The sequence below is a fragment of the Budorcas taxicolor genome, chromosome 13, assembly GCF_023091745.1.
Source record: "Budorcas taxicolor isolate Tak-1 chromosome 13, Takin1.1, whole genome shotgun sequence".
NCBI classification, from domain to species: domain Eukaryota; kingdom Metazoa; phylum Chordata; class Mammalia; order Artiodactyla; family Bovidae; genus Budorcas; species Budorcas taxicolor.
The window spans coordinates 10,568,072-10,588,636 of NC_068922.1; the positions used below are offsets into that span (position 1 = coordinate 10,568,072).

Genomic DNA, 20,565 nt, shown 5'->3' on the forward strand with positions numbered 1-20,565 from the left:
CCAGCATACAGACGGGTGAGAGTCCAGACCAAGGAGAGACTCGGCTGCGGTCAGCACGCGAAACAAACTCAGCCCAGAAAGGAGGCACAATCATGAGGGAAAGTGACACTGAAGGGGTAGGGCACCAGAGGGTCTCACCTGGGAAACACGAGGGCGCCAGCAGGAGAGCATGGAGACCTCACTCGAGGCATCCGGTCCCCAGAGCAAAGTGCCGTCAATCCCTTCCCAGCAGGGCTCCTGTCCCGGGAGCCCCCTGCACCCCACCTGCACCCCACACTCATTAAATCCAACTCTCTGGGGTGGGAAGTCTCAGTCCAGGAGGAGGCCAGTGTCTCAAGCTCCTGGCTCCTCCAGTCTCCCCACTCAGTGTCCCAGGGGCAAGGCAGGGCTCACCCATACTCACGCCACCACCAAAGCCCTAAGAGGAGAACAAACCATGACCCGGACCGGGGAGAAACCAGGTGAGGGAGACGGAGAAGGACCAAGCCCCCAAATCCCTGGGCTAAGGAGAGAACCCCGCCCCGCCCTGCCCCGCCCCACGCAGGCAGGCAGCGTGCTCAGAGCCATAGCTGAGGCTCGGATCCAAACAGCCAGGCTGAGGTTCCACATCTGTGACCGACCAACGCTCTGGGGACCACTAGGCCTGTCCACCCATCCCCAAGCCTGCCTCCGAGGGGGCGCCACTTTCAGAGGGCAGACCCCAGGCCCTAGGCAGAGGACCAAGCCTCGGGGGCACCCGGAGCCCACAGATGCTCCCTACAGACCCGCGTCTCCCAGGAGCTCCCGCCCCCATGTGCCCTCTCTCCTGATCTTCGCGGCCACCAGGAAGCACTGGCATCTCTATGCGCTCGGTGAGATTCAGGGATGCTTGTGGCTCGACCGTGGGACTGGAAAACGTGGGCAACACTGACACGCAGGTGAGTAGGAAGAGAAAGGTGCAAAGTATATGAGTTCTAAACAAAATAAAGAAAGGAGGAAGAATTTTAAACCTCCATTCTACACCAAAGGTTTTACAATGACACCCGGGCTAAGGGCTGACCTATGCTGTGTTCTAAAACACCTACGCGGGGAGGTATAAATTAGGAGTTTGGGATTAACAGACACACTACTACACATAAAACAGATAAGCAAGGACCTACTGCATAGTGCAGGGAACTATATTCAGTATCTTGTAATAGCCTATAATGGAAAAGAACTTGAAAAAGAAAATAACTGAATTGCTATGCTGTACACCTGAAATTAACACAACACTGTTAATCAACTATACTTCACTAAAACTATAAAAAATTATAAAAGTAAATAGATAAAATACCTTTAATTTGGGGTGTGTGTTTTTTTTAATCCATGGCGTTGATGTGGGAGGCAATCCTGGCAAACACCAGTAGGAGGCAAGGGAAACGAGACGGGGAAAGGACAGAGGTGTATTAGAGGTGTATTATCAAGCCAGTTACACTGCGGACGATGGAGCTTAGTTTCACCTGGGACTCTGGAAATGGTGTGACACACAGACTTCAAAGTTACCCCATCGGAGGGTGAGGGAGTGGGGGAATTTATACTCGTGGATCACTGGTTGAGGGCTGGTTCTAGGGTGTTAATTACCCAGTGTTTCCAGCCTGTTTCACTTTGGTGCCCAAGACAGTCGTCAGGCAGGAAATGCAGGTGTCGGCAGCTGGCGTGTCATCACATGTTAAAAATCAGAAGGTTTTACATACAAACATACAAATCTGGGTTTCAGACTTCTCTGGAAGCAGAGGGCCCTCTTGCATCCGCATCGACAGCAGGACCGTCTCCTCGCAGGGTCCTGCCAGCCGGCCCCTCACCTGGCTCCCCAGGCCTGGGGACTGAGCCCCCACACCCAGAAACCCACAGACGTCACAGAAGGGGCTGTGCCTCTAACAGTAAAACCCTTGAGATGACCAACTGCCAGCAGAGTTAATGGATCTGACCATGCCTTTTCAAACTTCCTGTACCTTCTGCGGGATTTCATGACCTCCTCCCACCCACGATGCCAGGACAGGGCGACAGAGTCCTGGAAAAGCTGGCAGAGGCCCCGAAGCTCATCAAGCTGACTTTGAACGATACATGATCTCACTCAGCCAGAGGCAAATAAGGTTTGATTTGTTCAGGAATTAAGGGTTTATTAAGAAACCACCAGGAAGTGGCTTTCTCTCATTTCCTTTTGCCTTGTCAGAGTGGGCTGCACCCTCCCTGGTTATTCTTTCGGACTCCTGGATAGTATCTTCACCCCCGAGTGTTCTCAAGACACCTCAAGAAGAAGAAACTGCCCTTCCCTGAGCTGTAACGCTGGTGCAGCATTCACAGGCTCCTAATTCAAGAAGTCACCCCAGATTCCTTGAAACCAAATACCCTGCCACAACTTACACACAGAAATCAGAGCACTCACCTCGTCATCAAGCCTAAAGGGCCTGAGGTCAGAAAGTCCTCTGATACCCCCGTGCTTTCTGCAGTAAAACAGAGACAGAGCAAAACAGGACGGGCCTCTTTTCTGGGCTCTGCCAAGCGCAGAGTCCTGGCACAATAAAGCAGGCCCCTCCTACGGCCACACAGGGGGAAGGAGGTCTCAGGTTGCACCTGGCCAGGGCGTTCGTTCACCTCTAGTCTGGACGTCATCTCAAAGGCGGAGGTGAGCAGGTGGGGAGACAGCCCTCCTGCAAGGGCTCTCACTGATAATACGGTGACACCGGGTGAGCAGGGACTTCTGCTGCACTCGAGTCCTCGGCTCGCAAGTGTCGCCCTCCGGCTCTCTGATGATTGATCGAGCTTTTCCATGCGGCCTCCACTCTGCTGCACCATCCACGCTGCTTCTCAGCCCCTCACGCTTCGTGGCTCTGCTGTTGGCCTTCTTAAAGCTTGGCAAATCCTGCTCAGCATCTGCAATAGGAGGCTCTCCAACAGGAGTGCTGAGACCTGGCCCCAGGCTTCCCTGAGTCACATGGGAAAGAGACTCGAGAGCAGCTGTGTCTGCCTCTGAGATGAAGCAGGTGGATAAAATCACACTACACTGAAGCCACACAGAGAGAGCAAACTGCCGCTCTCTTCCGAGCGAATGCGGCAGTAACAGAGCCCTGAGGAACTGCTCTCAGCGGCTCTCGCGCAGCCTCTGGGCCTCCAGGTGCTGCCCCTCCACCCGCCACACTCGCGGGTGCCTGCTGCAGGCCTGCCTGAGCCGCCTCTCTCTCCAAGGGCCTTCCCCAGCACCCCAAGTCTCAGCGAGGCCCTGACCCCCATCACAGGCTCCCAGCACCAGGGGACCCTTTCCCACAGCCGCAGGGCCTGCGCGGGGCTGGAGCCTCACCAGACTCCCAACATGCAGCCCAGCGGCTTCTCAGAGTCTGGGGTGGGGGGCGGGGAACTGTGAGAGGTCCAAACCCTTTACATAAAGACACCGGGACACCACGTGCCTTTTCACTCTCACTCATGACTGCTCAGTGAAGTTTTCCAGAGGCTACAAGACGTGCGATGACAACGTGCTCGTATACTTGTCTAAAAATGTCTGCTCTGGGGTTTCCCTGGTAGGCCAGGGGTTCAGACTCCACACTTCCAGTGCAGGGGACTCGGGTTCGATCCCTAGGCACGGAACTAAGATCCCACATGCCACTCACCACAGTCAAAAAATTTTAAAAACAATAAACACTTTTTTAAATATAGAAAAATACAAGTATTATGTCTTTTACCTCCAATGTGGTAAAGATACTGATATAACCCACAAAACAAAAGCTCTCTGGGTTCATCAATAATTTTTAAACGATCTCCAAAACTTTTTGAGAACTGCTGGTCTAATACAAGACTTGGCATATACCTGGCAGAGTTTGATCAATCAATCAATCAATCAATGATGGGGAAATGAAACCTCTTTCTAGAAATACACTGACATCTACTTTGTAGTCTGGTACAGACAAAAGATGGAGAAAAGAGGTGCCCAAGGGTCAGGGATTTTTGGTGTTTTTTTTTTAAGTTGACTCTTTCTTAAGAAGGGAAAGAACCAGATTCCCCAGCTAGTTGGCGGTGGGTGGGTGGGAGAGGAGATGGATGGGTGGGGTGATGGGTGGGTGGATGGATGGGTGGGTGGGTGGATGGGTGGGTGGGTGGGTGGGTGGGTGGAGTGATGGGTGGGTGGGAGGGTGGGTGGAGTGATGGGTGGGTGGGAGGGTGGGTGGAGTGATGGGTGGGTGGGAGGGTGGGTGGAGTGATGGGTGGGTGGGTGGACTGATGGGTGGGTGGGGTGGATGGATGGATGGGTGGGTGGGGGGTGGGGTGGTGGTGGCAGGTGGCTGGGAGAGTAGGGCTGCTCCAATTCCAAGGCACTAGTTCCCACCCCTCTGTGTTCAGTCACCTCTGATGCCCCCCCAGGGCTGCCTGTCAGTCTCACTCCTTGGCTTTCTAACATGCGTTAGAAAAGTATTACATCCATTTGTAAAACAGTTCCCATTACCTACAGAATCAGCTTTAAGTTATACCATTTCAGGACAACGAAAAGGAAGAAACGACAATGAAGTCCAGACGGCAGGACCCCCGGAATCTGGACCTCCCGGCCCTGCCCCCGCGCTCAGCAGCCATCTGAAGTTCTGGACACGTCACAACACGCAGCTCCCCAGCCACACTCCCCAGCTTAGGGCCGATGGACCCTTTCTGCTTAAAATGCCATTGCCCACCTTGTCTGCGCAGCCAACTCGTGTACGGAGTCCTCAGTGATGGAGTCTTCCAGCTGTCCTTCCCAGCCCCGAAAAGGTGCTCCACTCAACACCTCTGCAGCCCCTCACCCCCATGCCCTGAGTACCCACCGTCACCCACAGAACTGGGGACATCCTCTTTGTGTCTACAGCTCCCACTAGGTCATAAGCTACTGGAGGGCAGGGATCGTGAGCCTGTTCATCTCTGATGAAAGAAAAAGCCCAATAAAAGCTCAATGGCTGGACAGATGCCAAGGTCACCAGAAAAACACCTGCTCTTCACCACACGAAGCCTATACAGACCACAGAGCTCCATTTCTGTTATAACGTCTACCTGTAGACTTGAGCTCACATTGATTCTCTCTCCTTTATCAGAACATATACTGCATTTTATTATCTACACAGTGACCCTAACACTAGGTGACAGGCAGACAAAGTCCACTCATTACTGAGTTATATAAGATTCTGCTCCATCATCACAATATTCATGTGAAATCCCCAAAGGCACAACACGAAATTATAAGTTACCACTGACTTGCCCACTCTGTGCAAGCACTTTACTGCCATGAATTCCTTACACTGTGAAAGTAACCATACAAGTCGGTATCACTGTCCTTGTTGTACAGATGAAGGAAGAAGAGACCAGAAGACTAAAGTTATCCTTTAGAAAACCATGCAGGTAGTTACTGGCAATAGCAGGATGCAACTCTGGGACCATCTGACTTACCTATCTTTTAACACCCATGCCTCTCTTGCACCTTCACTGAACACCATGTGAAAGTCTGGAATTATGAGGCCGTGAAATTTCTGTCCTGCTAATTTAATCCAGCCACAGTACTGAGATGTCCCTCCAAGGAAAAGATCCCACACAAAAAAAGCATTTTCTCTTATGTGAGAGCACGTAATGTCTGCTGAGTGAAGGCAGGAATGAATAAGAAATGGAAAATCAATAACTACAAACATGGGCCAAAGCCTGAAAAAGACGGTAGAGAAAGTAAATCAGATTTATCCAAGACTGATTATCAATAGCTGTCTCTCAAAAGTCAAGAGTAGAATAAAATGAAGAGGGAGAAAGATGGTAAAAGCAGAAACCACCACAAAATCCTCTGACTCTTTATAATCAAAAGAGAGAGGAATTCCAGCCAAGATCAAATTAGAGATAATCAAATCCATTCCAGAGCACTTAGGTTCCAGGAAAGAAAGAATAAATTCCTTCCACTGGTCCTTTAATTCATTTATTAGTCATCAAAAAGAACAGAAAATCTGAAAGCTGTTAGTAGGAAGCACAGGTTAAGTTACCACTAGAAATAAGGTTCTCTTGGGGAAAAGCCCCATTGAGGATTAAAGGTCCCCAACTGTCCTTTTCATTGACACGTGGAACAACCAATCCAACCAAGGGGTCAGCAGCTCAAATAATCAAGGATGCCAGGAGGCAAAATTCCTCAGTCCTTTGAGTGGACAGAGGTACTGGCGGCCTGGGAGGAGGGTACCTGTTCTCACCCTTAATATAGTGTATCAATATAGTCAAAGTTGGCCCTAAGAACAAGAAAAGCTAAAAAAGTAGATATTTTACAAGACAACTAAATGTCTTGTGTGATCTTAGACCAGAGAAAAAGATACTATGGGGGCAACTTGGGAAATCTGGCTGAATCAGACCACTGAATAATACTGTATCAAGTCCCACCCTGGTTTTTAATTATGCTACAGGTGTACAGGGTGAAAGATACATGGGAACGCTGCCCTATTTTTGTAACTTTTGTACATATTTCAAAATGAAAAATTTTTTAATATTTTTCAAACCAGAAGAAAAACATCTCAACTGGATCCCCACACATGAGCGCCAGCCCAGGACTACAGACATTTTCTCATAGTTGCCCTTCTATCTGACCGAGCAAGAGATAACTCCTATAAAAACACTAACTTTACAAAAAGAGAGCGAACAGACCAAAACCCAATATTTTAAAAGCTTTATGTCTGCAACGTGCTTCACTTCCGAGCTAGTCTCCATCAGCCTGAATGGTTCTTCTTGAAAGCTCCGTGGGAAAGTTCAAGTCCCACTCAGAGGGAACTCACAAAGTGAATTACCTGTACCCCAAGCTGAGTCACCGTGATGACTTAAGACTCTGTTTAATAAACCCTGAAAATAAGGATCTGGAGGTGCAGCCAGGCCAGAGACCCCAAGACCACAAGGCCACAAGGACTTAAGAAAGAAAGCTCCCGGCAGTGGACATCCCACGGTCGGCTCAGGTTCCTAGATCCTTTGGCTGAAAATCCTCATTCTAAGCTTTATTTATCCTCTTGGGGGTCAAAAGCCCAACCCCCACCCCCAGCTTCCCAGAGGAAAAGAAGACGCACGTTCTAATAACATCCTAATTTCGAAGTTCTCTCACATAGAAAAATCAGATTTTACCAAGTTCTGCTCTGAATACTGGATTCACTACACTAGGGTTTTCAAACTGCCGATTATAAAATCAGTTTAGTGGATAATAACCATCTTTTAAAAAACAAAAATGAAACGTTAGAGAGTAGAAAACACGAGCACGCACTGAGCTGATAAATGATTTACTGCAGACGTTTTAGGTGCATAGTCCCGCACAATCGTCATCAGCCTTCCAAGGCACAGATGTCCTCCATTTTAAATATGACTAATCCTTTTTCACTAACTCAGAGGTAGAAAAATGTTTTAAATGAACTTATACTCACAAGAACTTTTATCAGAAAATCTGAAATGTTCCCACAGGCAAAAATACATAAATAAATAAATAAATACTGTTGAAACTGAAGGCAAAAACTTTTCCTGCAAAGTATTTCCTTCAGATATGCATTAATTACAAAAATGAAAAAATATAACAATACAGTCGACACCACCTTGACCAAGGGACCAAGGTCAACATCACCAGTAAAAAGACACACTGGCATTATGAACCCCCATGATAGGAGACGAAGGGCACTTATGTGGCATTCTACAAATTCTCCATATGCCAGAACCGAATAACTTCACTTTAGTCATGACAAAATGTCAGAGAAACTCACGCTGAGGGACATTAAGAACAAAGCTAGTGGAGGTGATAGAATTCCAGCTGAACTATTTCAAATCCTAAAAGATGATGCTGTTTAAGTGCTGCACTCAATATGCCAGCAAATTTGGAAAACTCGGCAATGGCCACAGGACTAGAAAAGGTTAGTTAACATTCCAATCCCAAAGAAGGGCAATGCCAAAGAATGATCAAACTACCTCACAATTGCACTCCTTTCACATACTAGCAAGATAATGCTCAAAATCCTTCAAGCTGGGCTTCAACACTCCATGAACTGAGAACTCCCATATATACAAGTTGGATTTAGAAAAGACAGAGGAACCAGAGATCAAACATCGGTTGGATCATAGAAAAAAACAACGGAATTCCAGAAAACATCTACTTCTGCTTGATTACACTGAAGCCTTTGACTGGATCACAACAAACTATAGAAAATTCTTAAAGAAATGGGAATACCAGACCACCATACCTGCCTCCTGAGAAACCTGTATGCAGGTCAAGAAGCAACAGTCAGAACCGGACATGGAACAATACACTGGTTCAAAACTGAGAAAGGAGTACATCAAAGCTGTATACTGTCACCCCGCTTATTTAACTCACATGCAGAGTACATCATGAGAAATACCAGGCTAGATGAAGCACAAACTGGAATCAAGACTGCCAGGAGAAAAGTCAATAATTTCAGATATGCAGATGATACCATCCTAATGGCAGAAATCGAAAAAGAACAAGAAAGCCTCTTGATGAAGGTGAAAAAACTGGCTTAAAACTCAACATTCAGAAAATGAAGATCATGGCATCCAGTCCCATCACTTCCTGGCATAGAGATGGGAGAAAAGTGGAAGCAGTGGCAGACTTTATTTTCATGGGCTCCAAAATCACTGAGGACAGTGCCGGCAGCCATGGAATTAAAAGACGCTTGCTTCTTGGAAGAAAAGTTGTGACAAACCTGAACAGCATATTAAAAAGCAAAGACACCACTTTGCCGACAAAGGTCCGTTTAGTCAATGCTATGGTTTTTCCAGTAGTCATGTACAGATATAGAGGGTTGGACCATAAAGAAGGCTGATCTCCTAGGAGATCAAACCAGTCAATCTTAAAGGAAATCAACCCTGAATACTCATTGGAAGGACTGATGCTGAAACTCCAATACTTTAGCCACCTGATGCGAAGAACTGACTCACTGGAAAAGACCCTGATTCTGGGAAAGACTGAGGACAGGAGCAGAAGGGGGTGACAGAGGATGAGATGGTTGGATGGCATCACTGACTCAATGCACATGAGTTTGGGCAAGCTCCAAGACAGTGAAGAACAGGGGAGCCTGGCATGCTACAGTCCATGGGGTCACAAAAAGTCAGACACGACTGAGCAAGTGAACAGCAGCAGCTACTAGATAACTCGCTGGCAGTCTCTGGAGTCTCAGGAACTGCCACTGACCAGAGGAGTTTAAGGAGACAAGGCAACTAAACAGCATGTGGGATCCTGCACTGGATCCCGAAACAGAAGAAGGATGTTAGTGGGAAAACCATGTCCAGTTACCAGGGTTGCCCTTGTTAATACCATGGTCCTAACAACTGCACCGTGGTTACTTACAATGCTGATTCAGAGGAAGCTGGGGGAAGCATATATGGGAACTTTACTGTATAACTATTTCAAGTTAAAACACACTTATTCCAAAGGAACAAGAGTGTTCTGTCCCATAAACCACATATCACTGAAAAATAGTGTTTTACCACCAATCCTCTAACCTTAAGAGATAAACATAACACAAATTTTATATGAATTGTGTGTAATTAACTTAATACACGGGCTTCCCTGGGGGGTCAGATGGGTAAAGGATCTGTCTGCAATGTGGGAGGGCAGAGCTCAGTCCCTGGGTTGGGAAGATCCCCTGGAGAAGGGAAGGACTACCTACTCCAGGATTCTTGCCTGGAGAATCCCATGGACGGAGGAGCCTAGCAGGCAACAGTCCATGGGGTCACAATGAGTCAAGCTCAACTGAGTGGCTAACACTTTCAGTTTCACTTTTTGAACTTCATACACAGGGAAAGCCCAAAGCCGTCCTTACCGAGGCCCTTCCTTGGCCTGCTCCTACCTCCCCATCCCCTAACATCTGACAGGAAGATCATCAAGATTCCCCTGCACTCACAGGGAGCAATGCGAGGCATCCCAAGGATGCTGATTCCTTGTATGCATCCACGAACTGAGAGACTGGGGAGGAGGTGACAGTCACTGATGCAGCAAGTACATTCTGGGTGCCCATCCCTGCCAGGTACCGTTCTGGGCCCTGGGAAAACAGCCACGAACAAACCTGACAATGTTACCGGCTTTCCTGGAGTTTACGTGCAAGAAGGAGAGAGATGATAAACAAACCAAACAAAAATCCTTTCACATGCACACACACAAAGCTCAATCACGGTAAATGCCATGAAGCCAGATGACCGATGCAGAATGATAAAGACTCCTCGGAAGAAGTGGTATTTGAGCCAGGACCTGACCTTTCTCTAATCCCCAGTTTCCTCATCTAGAAAGTGGAGCTAAAAAATATTCACTGCTGTGGACTGTTGTCAAGAATTAAATTAGATAATGATGGCAAAGGATTTAGCAGAGTTCCTAGTGAGTGAAAGCCTAGAGACAGTAACTGGCGACAAAAATCACTTATCAACACTATTAAAGTGAAAGCACTTTCTCAACTGACTTTAAATTCTGTGTTGACGTTTGCTCCACGTGTCTGTGAGTGGACTGCTGGTCACAGAACAGTTCCTTCCCTTCCCCTGGGCAGCAACAATGAATGAATATACTTGTAAAAGAACAGAGCAGGAAACACAAGCTCAACGCAGAGTCGGAGGAAGTGAAGGGATGCACCCAGGCCCCTCTGGCTGTCCCTCCCCTGTGCCTGATGAGAGTCACTGGGCTGAACCCAAGGGGAAAAGGACTACCTTTCCGTGAGGGGTTTTGGAGGACTGGTGTCTGTCACTGCAGCAAGACAGAAGGCAATCCAGGCCATCGAGAACAGAGGGAGGCCCTGCCCTGGGGAGGGGGTGGAGGTGCTGGGGCGTTGTCACATCGGCCCCAGGCCAGAAGTATAACATATTTCCTCCCACAAGACAGGCCTTAGCAAGATTGCGTCCCAATTCCAGGATCCACAAAAAACAGAAAAAGCTATTGAAATGATTTAGAAAATTAATCATAAAACAAGACTGTGTAGGCTAAATCAGCTTTAGACCAAAGTGCTCTCTCTACATTGCACCACTGGACATTTCAAAATAACCTCTGACACAAACACACACACACACACACACACAGATGCCATGAATAAAATAAAGCCAAGTTTAATATCAAATTTCACTTACTAAATACTCAAGTCACTTAACATTATTTCAAACTTCTGGAACTCACATGTGCAAGTGCATCAAACATATTAAGACAGTCTTAAATTTTGTGTATGAAAAAGCATCGCCAGTCATTTGCTTCACGTTACTTGTCAAGTCCACTCCCCTGAAAGCGGAGGAAGTCAAGCCTTTCCTAAAAGAAAGGAAAAAGCCTCCATCTGCCCCAGACTTCATGAGTCTGGGTCAGCGCCAGCACAGCACTCCCCAGGGAGTCTCCCGGGGACCCCAGAGCTACCCACCCGAGTGCCTCCTGCCTGGATCCCCCACTAGCATCCTAAGCCAACTCAGTTCACCACGGTGGCCCTTTACTCCGACCTGCTCAGCCCACATCCTAACCTTGGGAAAAGTCATGCCTCCACTTAACAGGGCCCCAAGCCACTCAGTCATCTGGCTCTTCCCCCCTCTACGCCCTACTGACTGGTCTTCAAGATGTTTCTTGCAAATGCCAAACACAGGATATAAAACAGCTATACATTACATTGCTACACAATCAGGGAAAAAAAAAAAAAGACCGGATTCAAATGCACCTGAACCAAATTTGGATCATCTCTGGATCATGAAATTACGATCAATTTTCGATTTGATTTCTTGGGTACACTTTTCGCACACGTTTTTCATAAGCACACAGTATTTTCACAATCAAAACAATACTGTGAAAGTTTTTTCAGGGTCCTATTCATAAGTTTCGATCTCATGCCCTTTCCTATTACTCAGAACTCCAGCCTCATCCAGGGTCGCAGCCCTCTCAGTCGCACTCCAGTTCCCTGAAAGTCGGCCTGCTGCACAGAGAGCTGAGGCCTCGGGGCCTTGCAGTCCAGAATGTGGTAGCGAAGCCAGTGGGATAATGGTGCCTTAAAGGCACTGAGCATCACCCCTGGGAAACAGTCAACCAATGCTCACTGTTGCTGGAGCTGGTCGCAGTAGTGTTTCTCTACACTGCCATTGGACGAAACTTCTGAAAAGCCATCAGCAGCTCTCAGCGCCTAAAAAGAGCAACCAATATTTACAGAGCCCTTACTCTGAGGCCTGATACTGTTAGCAAAGGTTACTTCATTCAAAAGCCATCTCAGCCCCACGAGGGAGCTCCTGCGACAATCTCCACCTTACAGGCGAAGAAACGGAAGCACAGAACACCTGAGTAGAGCGCCGAGACCCAGAGCGAGGAAGCGGGAGAACTGGGGCTCAAGCCCAGCCCAGCCCAGCCTTCCTGTCCGACGGAACCTTCCACGAGGACGGACGTGCCCTGTTCCACATGTAGATACTGAGCACTTGAAATGTGGCTTGTACAGCCAAGAAACTACATTTTACATCCTATTTAATACTGATACAAGTAGCTGCATGCAGCCAAGGGCTAAGACGCTAGCCAGCACAAGACAGGACTATAATAAGCCCCAACTCCCAAGCTGAACAAAGAAATGTCCTCAGAACACCCTGCCTACCAACCCCTCAACCAATCCTCACCAAAATCTCCAGTTTGTCTAAGATCCCCAGTAACTGTATTTAGTGCCATCTGCCAGGCATCCCCACCTGTCCTCATCTGAGCCTTCTGTACTATGGGGGGGAAACCCATTCTCCACCATGACCGAGCTGTGTGACCTCAGGCAGGCTCTCTGAGCCTTGCTCCTCATCTGCAGAATGGAGGGACGGTGCCCTTTCAAAGGGCATCAGTCAAGCACTTCACAGATCCCCTCTAAATGGTGGTCGCTGACACCCCGTCTTCAGGGCTCAACTGAGTCTCCACCCACTCATCGAAGGGACCCTGGGGAGCCACGAGACCTCTGCCTCCAGCCTCCAGCACCCTGAGGTCCCCTGACAACCACAGGCAGATTCTGTTGCTGCCAGCGTGCGTGGCTGTGGCCCTGACTTCTCCGCCAGCAGCCCAGCCATCCCCCGAGGCCAACAGCTCTGCCATCAGCGAGCCCAGGACAACAAGTCCCCGGGGAGAGGGCTCCGGAGGGAGGCGGAGCCAGCTCAGCCCGATTCATTATCTGGGGGGGCCGTTCCATTTCCCCTCTGTCAAAAGGGGGTGAAAAGCCTCTGTCAGTGAGTTGGTGGGAGGGGAAAAGGAAGTCCCCAAGGTGAAGAAGTGAGCACATGCCTGGTGCAAGGCGAGGCAGCGGCTCAGCGGACACGGCCACCAGAGCCTGGTGCCGAAACAGATCGCAGAGGCCTCCGCAGACCCATCTTCCCCGCCACGCCTGCCCTCCAACGGGAAGACTTCAGCAGAGCCTAATGACAGCAACCCCAGTCAGACAACCACTGGCATTTTTTTCTTTCCCTTTTAACTGGACAGACATGACAGCAGATTCTAGAGGCTAATCGGGAAGAGAGGCTGAGAACTGTCATGGAGAGAAGGTGTGGGGTGGACCTGCCTTGTCAGACCAGAAAACACATCTGGTCTGTGGCCAGCACTGAACAAAAAAAAATTTGGGGGGAGAACATTTTTAAGACACAAGTTATTGCATAAAGGTGCGATTGTGAAATTCTAAAAGTAAGAGTAATAACAGCAGCCATGGCACCCCACTCCAGCACTCTTGCCTGGAAAATCCCATGGGCGGAGGAGCCTGGTGGGCTGCAGTCCGTGGGGTCTCAAAGAGTCAGACCCGACTGAGTGACTTCACTTTCACTTTTCACTATCACGCACTGGAGAAGGAAATGGCAACCCACTCCAGTCTTCTTGCCTGGAGAATCCCAGGGACGGGGGAGCCTGGTGGGCTGCCGTCTATGGGGTCGCACAGAGTCGGACGTGACTGAAGCGACTTAGCAGCAGCAGCAGTCTTCACAGAGCCCATGCTATATGCCAGGCACCACGTCAGGAGCTTTGCCCCATGCATGTATCTCTTCTGAACCTCATGAGTGTTCTTCACACTGCCAACTGCAACTCATCAGTAGATCTTAAAGTGGATTTACTAGACCTAAAAATACACATGTGGGGGGATTTCCCTAGTGGTCCAGTAGTTGAGACTCCGGGCTTCCATTGCTGGCGCTGTGGGTGTGATCCCTGGTCAGGGACCTAGGATCCCACATGTCCCAAGATGTGGCCAAGAAATTAATTTTTTTTTAATTTTAAGAGAAAATTTTTAAATGAGACAGAATAGAATAGGATAAAATTGAAACTATGAGTGAACTGCATGTAACACTTCATGTATCTTTTACATATCTACAGGGCTTCCATTTTAAATGTGTTTCTTATTGTGAGTCATAGTAAAAAGTATGTGGAAAAGACCTTGTCTCACAAAAGATTTTATAAGGCATATATAATTATCATCACCATTTTGCAGATGTAAAAATTGGGGCTTAAGACAATTAAGTCTCTTGTTCAAAGGTACCCAGCTGGTAAATAACAGCTAAGACTGGAACCCAGGCCGTGTGCCCTCAGACCCCGAAAATGTAACCCCAATAGATCAACTAGATAGGATGGATAACCCGGAAGAATCACCTAGTGTTTCCAGAACAAAACAAGACCAGGGGAAGAAATCACCAAGAAAAAGGCAGAGACAGTACATAAATAGTAAGCTTTTGCCCATAAAAATTATGAATGGAGTATCTGCTGACATTTCATTCATGTTATAAAGCATAGCTGTGACTGTCTAGGAAACTGACTTTTGGACAAGCTAACTATCTTCCTCAGTCTGGAAAACGGCATGATAATCACAGCCTCTACCTGCTAATATTACGAGAAAGATTAAATGAGGTTCTGCACCACTGGTCCAGAGAAAACTCTCAATAAAGGGAGGGGCTGTTAGTGATGGAATGTAATGGCTTTTTCAAATTTCAAACTACTACTACTGCCACATAACCAAAAGCCACAAGGTAGTGCTGGGGTTCAGGGTGGGCCACCCCAAAATTCACCTCCATGGCACATTGATTGTTTTAAATTAAAGTTACTTAAGAAACGGTCAATCTATGAGGGACACTCTGGCCCTCCTCTCTGTCTCCCTGAAAGCAGGACACCAATCTCCACGTGAAAGGCAGACCCCCTGCCTGTGGAGGAGGAAGGACCCCCCCAACTACTGCCAAAGACGGGGATTCCGGACCTTGTTCTTCTTCAGTGTGCTACCCCAAGGGGCTTCCCTGGGGGCTCAGTCAATATAGGAGGCGCGGGTTCAATGGCTGGGTCAAGAAGATCCCCCGGAGAAGGAAATGGCAATCCACTTCAGTATTCTTGCCTGGGAAACCCCATGGACAAAGGGCCCTGCTGCTGCTGCTGCTGCTGCTAAGTCACTTCAATCGTGTCCGACTCTGTGCGACCCCACAGATGGCAGCCCACCAGGCTCGCCTGTCCCTGCGATTCTCCACAAAGGGCCCTGGTGGGCTACAATCCATGGGGTCACAAAGAGCGAGATGCCACTTAGCAATGAAACAACCACCCCAAGCTCAAACCCTGTTTAGATTCCCCACTAATTGGGCACACAAAACCTAAGGTTCTTTCACCTGTCAATTCCTTACAAGTTTGTTTCTTTTCTGCCTGTTAACCTTCTGTCAATTTCATTATTAGACCAGCCACAAGAACTCAGCAAGAGGGAGGGGAAGAAGTTTCCTCCTCCTGGACAATTACTAAAAGGGAACGCATCATATTTTGTCCTTAATCAAGCACTGGGCGCCTCTCCAGAGGACTGGTGACCACACAGCCTCCTGGCTTAGAGTCAGTATCTCACCCCCTTGCCCCATCCTTCAACAGGATGCAACCCAACTGCCTTATCACCCCAGGCCTCTCCTTCCTACTGGCTGCTTCCTGTTTGCCTGCCTTCAGGGCCTGTACCCTTATTTGCAAAAGCCAAGACAGGGAACAACTTAAGGATCCATCAACAGGTGAATGGATAAAGAAGACAGGACCCACACACACACATAAATATGAATATGTGAATATTACCCAGCCATGAAAAAGAAGAAGGAAATCCTACCATCTGTAACAACATAGATGAATCTTGAGGGCATTATGCCAAGTGAAAGTAGTCAGAGAAAGAGAACTACTGTATAGATGGCCCTTACATGTGGAATCAAAAAAAAAAAAAAAAACAGCAACAAACAACTAGGTCAAAGGAATTCGATTTGTGGTTATCCCATGGACAGAGGAGCCTGGTAGGCTGCAGTCAATGGGGTCACTGGAAGTTGGACACGACTGAGCGACTTCACTTTCACTTTTCACTTTCATGCATTGGAGAAGGAAATGGCAACCCACTCCAGTGTTCTTGCCTGGAAAGTCCCGGGGACCGGGGAGCCTGGTGGGCTGCCGTCTCTGGGGTTGCACAGGGTCGGACACGACTGACGCGTCTTAGCAGCAGCAGCAGCAGAGGCAAGGGATAGGGAACAGGAGGACTGGATGATGGGCGTCAAAAGTCACACACTTTCAGTTATAAGATAAATAAGTCCTGGGGATATAATGTACAACATGATGACCACTGTTAATACCTCTGGAAGGTATTTGAAAGCTGTTTTGAGAGTAAATCCTAAGAGTTTTCATCACAAGGGAAAAAAACATTTTTTTCTTTTTTTTGGAACAATATGAGATGATGGATGTTAACTAACCTTATTGTGGTAATTATTTCACACCGTATACAAGCCAAGTTATTAGGCTGTATATCTGACACTTACAAATATGTGAATCACATTTCAATCAAACTGGGGGAAAATTCTTTTCACAAGTTCCTTCAAACCTCCTGGACAACGAGCTAAAAGTTCTTTCTGTGGCACCAATGACTTCTTGGATGACTCTTTAAAATTACATAAGCAAGTTTTGAATTATTAATTATAAAACTACCAAGAGCAAAGTAAAAACTCAAACAGTAAAAGGAAAAAAACGTCTTCTATCCCGGCCTAATACACTTTTCATCAGCCCTCCTCCCCGGAGTTAGCTGTCAGGCTTCTTGTGAATCACTCTATACAGATACGGCCGTGTGTGTGCATTTTTAACATTTTTAACATTCACACAACTCTACAACAGTGTATGCATCTGTGAGTATCTTGCTTTTCTTACTTAATTCTCTATCTTGGAACTCTTTTTAAGACAAAGATCCTAAGAGTCTTTTGTAAGTATTGTACTCTGCCAAATGACTTGGCCACAATTTTAAAATTCCCCCATTACTGTACATTTAGCTCATTTATGATTTTTTTGTTGTTGTTATACAAAGAATGATGCAGAAGTATCCCTATACATACATCTTGGTAGACAGGAATACAATCTATAAAACAAAATCTTAGAAATGAAATTTCTCAACCAAAGAGTTTTTAAATTTCATATCTTGACAGCTACTGTCAAATTTCCCAACACGGAAGTTTCAAAGGTGTTGACCCTTTATGATCCCATCACCAGCACTCGAAGTTCAGCTAATATTCACCAATCTCATTGGTGAAAAATGGTTTCTTACAAATATTATAACCTGCAACTCTTTCCTTATGAGTTAAGTCAAGCATTTCTGGTTGGCCATTAGTATACCTCTTTCCACTTCACTGCCAACTTCCGGAACACTTTCTCTCCTTGAAATTGCTCTCTGGAAGGTTATCAAAACTCATCTCCAAGACCAAAGACGTACTGGCATCAGCAGAGCACCATCTTGGCAATACCTGCTGCTGCTGCTGCTGCTGCTAAGTCACGTCAGTCGTGTCCGACTCTGTGCGACCCCACAGATGGCAGCCCACCAGGCTCCTCTGTCCCTGGGCTTCTCCAGGCAAGAACACTGGAGTGGGTTGCCATTTCCTTCTCCAATGCATGAAAGTGAAAAGTGAAAGTGAAGTCGCTCAGTCATGTCCGACTCTTAGCGACCCTATGAGGCCTATGAGGCTCCTCCGTCCATGGGATTTCTCAGGCAAGAGTACTGGAGTGGGGTGCCACTGCCTTCTCCCTTGGCAATACCAGACACCAGCAACCACCATCTCTTCCGGGAGCCCCTTCTCCCTTCCCTTCATGACCATGTGCTGTGCTGGTTCTCCTCCACGCCTGCAGGCCAATCACCTCCCTGGAACCTACAGAGAAGCATATCCCAGCGCCCAGCCTGACTCCCTCTTCTTCTGATGGTAAACAGTCTTCTTTTTTAATCTACTGTATATCTGTGCTCTACACAGAAAAATAAGGTTTCCAGGAATTTCCGTGGTGGTCCTGTGGCTAGGATTCCATGCTCCCAGTGCAGGGGGCCTTGGTCCAATCTCTGGGTCAGGGTATCAGGATACTAGATCCCGCAAACTAGATCCTACATGCCAAAACTAAGACCCAGCACAGCCAAATAAATAAATAAACAAAATGTTTTTTTTTTTTAATTTCTCCTCCTGAGAAATCAACACCTCACTGTAACATTCTTAAACTGTCATCCATGTGCTAAAAATTTCCAAATGCCAATCCTCAGATCACCTGAGACTCGTGTTTTCTTCCAGTCTCCTCAACACCAGCAAAGAAATGGATGTCCTTCCGACACTTCAGACTCGTCAACACTTGGGGAAGCACTCATTCTAGTGGGACACTGTGCTTGTATCTGACATTTACTGCATCTCCTGAAACTCACCAACCCAAGAAAACACACCTTCCCCAAACCTCTCCCACGTTCTTAAGCATCAAACCTCAGTTAGTGACTGTTCTTCCCGTCTCCCCACCTTCCCACCCAATGAACTACCAATTCCTGTCAATTCTGCCAACAAACTGTCTCCATGGATCTTTCCAGCCTTCCCATCCCCACCTGTAGCCAGATTTCTGCTTCCTTGTGCTCACTCACTCGTGTCCGAACTGTAGCCCGCCAGGCTCCTCTGTCCATGGGATTTCCCAGGCAAGAATACCAGAGTGGGTTGCCATTTCCTTCTCCAGGGTATCTTCCTGACCAAGGGATCAAACACAGGTCTCCAGCATTGGCAGGCACTTAATAAATGCTTTCTAGTTACTCAATACAATCTTGTAGCATGTGCTCCAAAGCTTCTTTAGTTCAAAGAAGGAAAAGAACTTTCATATGTTGTATATGTAAATCCAAAATAAAGAACAATATTTTAAAAACATCTAAATGGGGCCCATTTGTTTTGTAGGACTGAATACACATAGAAATGTATATATCTGACTTACCCAAAAGTCCAACTTATTCCCTAAAAAGCTTTAGAAATAACTTAAAAATCACAAAAGCATTGGTTTCCAAAAGCTACAAATCAGAATAACGACTCCCTATCTGCCAACAGAAAAACAGATTCAGGTGAATCAAAGAAGGTTCCAGCAATCTCTTGATTTTATAATCCTCTGATGCCTCAATCAGCTGTCAGAACTAACAAACAATGACCTCCAAAGTCAACACAAGAAAAGTAGCAAAGGCCATATGGTATGTTCAACTTGCTTGAGAAGCCAATAAAAACAAATGGCCTTGTGTGAACTGCTCCTATCAACTGGGAAGGACATATCCCGTTTAGATCCACTTCATTCTTTAAAGTTAAACCAATTTAAAAAGTAACTATTCTAAAGCCAGTGATTATAGTCACTGAAAAGGAAGAACAGATTATTCTTCAGAGAATGCAGAGTCAAATCATTCTGAAAAGCATCACTTAGTAGAAACATTCAAGATTAAATTATAACCACCTCCCTATTAACATCAGCATATTTCAAACACGTGTACTTAAGGGTCCTTGAATTTTTTTCTCCCAGGAAGCAAAACTTAAAGTTTTCCCATCCACTCTTTAACCTGAAGTTAAGGACAGCGAAACTACGGATCAGAAGAAGTCAAGGTTCACGTTTGGTGAATCATAATCAATCATAATCATCTCTTATTAAGAAATTAAAAAGTTACACCGATAATAGTGAGAGAACTTCTGAGTTGGCACAATTGACGGGACTCTGCCTCACAGCTCTGGTGCCCCGTACTCATGCTCGTGAATTTACACCTTCAGGAAAGTGATCCCTTGATGCTTTTTAAACGGGGAGGGAGCAAACTTCCTCAAATTCTCGGGACCGGGAAGAGTTGACAGGAATCTTCTCCATGGCGCCTTAAACTCTTTACCCCCTGAGTCTCCTCCCGAGCAGTGTAAAAGCGAGAGCAAAGCTTCAAGTTGCCCCAGGCCCCCAGAGGTCACCACCGGGCCCGGGGCGCCGGGGACCGGCTCTGGACCCCAAGTCCAGGACGGCTCTGGAGGGGAGCTGGACACCAGCTCCCTCCGGGTGGGGAAGAGCGCGGGGGCCACCTGCGCCCCAACCCCTGTACTCACCTGCGATTCATGGGCCGGACCCTCACGGCCACCTTGACCGAGGCCATCGCTCATCCCGGCCCGGCCCGCGTGCGCCCGCCGCAGCCCGCGACTCCCGAGACACTGCCCGCGGCTCCCGCCCCCTTCCCCGGCCCTCGCCCCTGCGCTCGGGCCGGACTCCGCGGCAGCGGCCGCCCTCCGGCCCCGCCTCTGAGCATGCCCAGAGCGGCTCCGGCCCGCGTGATCCGCGCTCCGCGCTTCGGCGGCGCCCGGGCGGCGCGCAGGGGCGGAGCCAGGGTG

At 47.6% G+C, this 20,565-nt stretch overlaps 1 protein-coding gene across 3 annotated transcripts in view; it reads right to left on the reverse strand.

Annotated features, from left to right (window-relative positions):
- KIF16B (kinesin family member 16B) overlaps positions 1-20,385 on the reverse strand; it is a 294,681-nt gene extending 274,296 nt beyond the window's left edge. For all 3 annotated transcript variants that reach the window (XM_052650604.1, XM_052650603.1, XM_052650602.1), the window contains exon 1: positions 20,287-20,385. In XM_052650604.1, the coding sequence (XP_052506564.1) occupies positions 20,287-20,333 (47 nt within the window). In that variant the 5' untranslated portion in view covers positions 20,334-20,385. The remainder of the gene's footprint in view (positions 1-20,286) is intronic.
- Between the last annotated feature and the right edge of the window lie 180 nt (positions 20,386-20,565).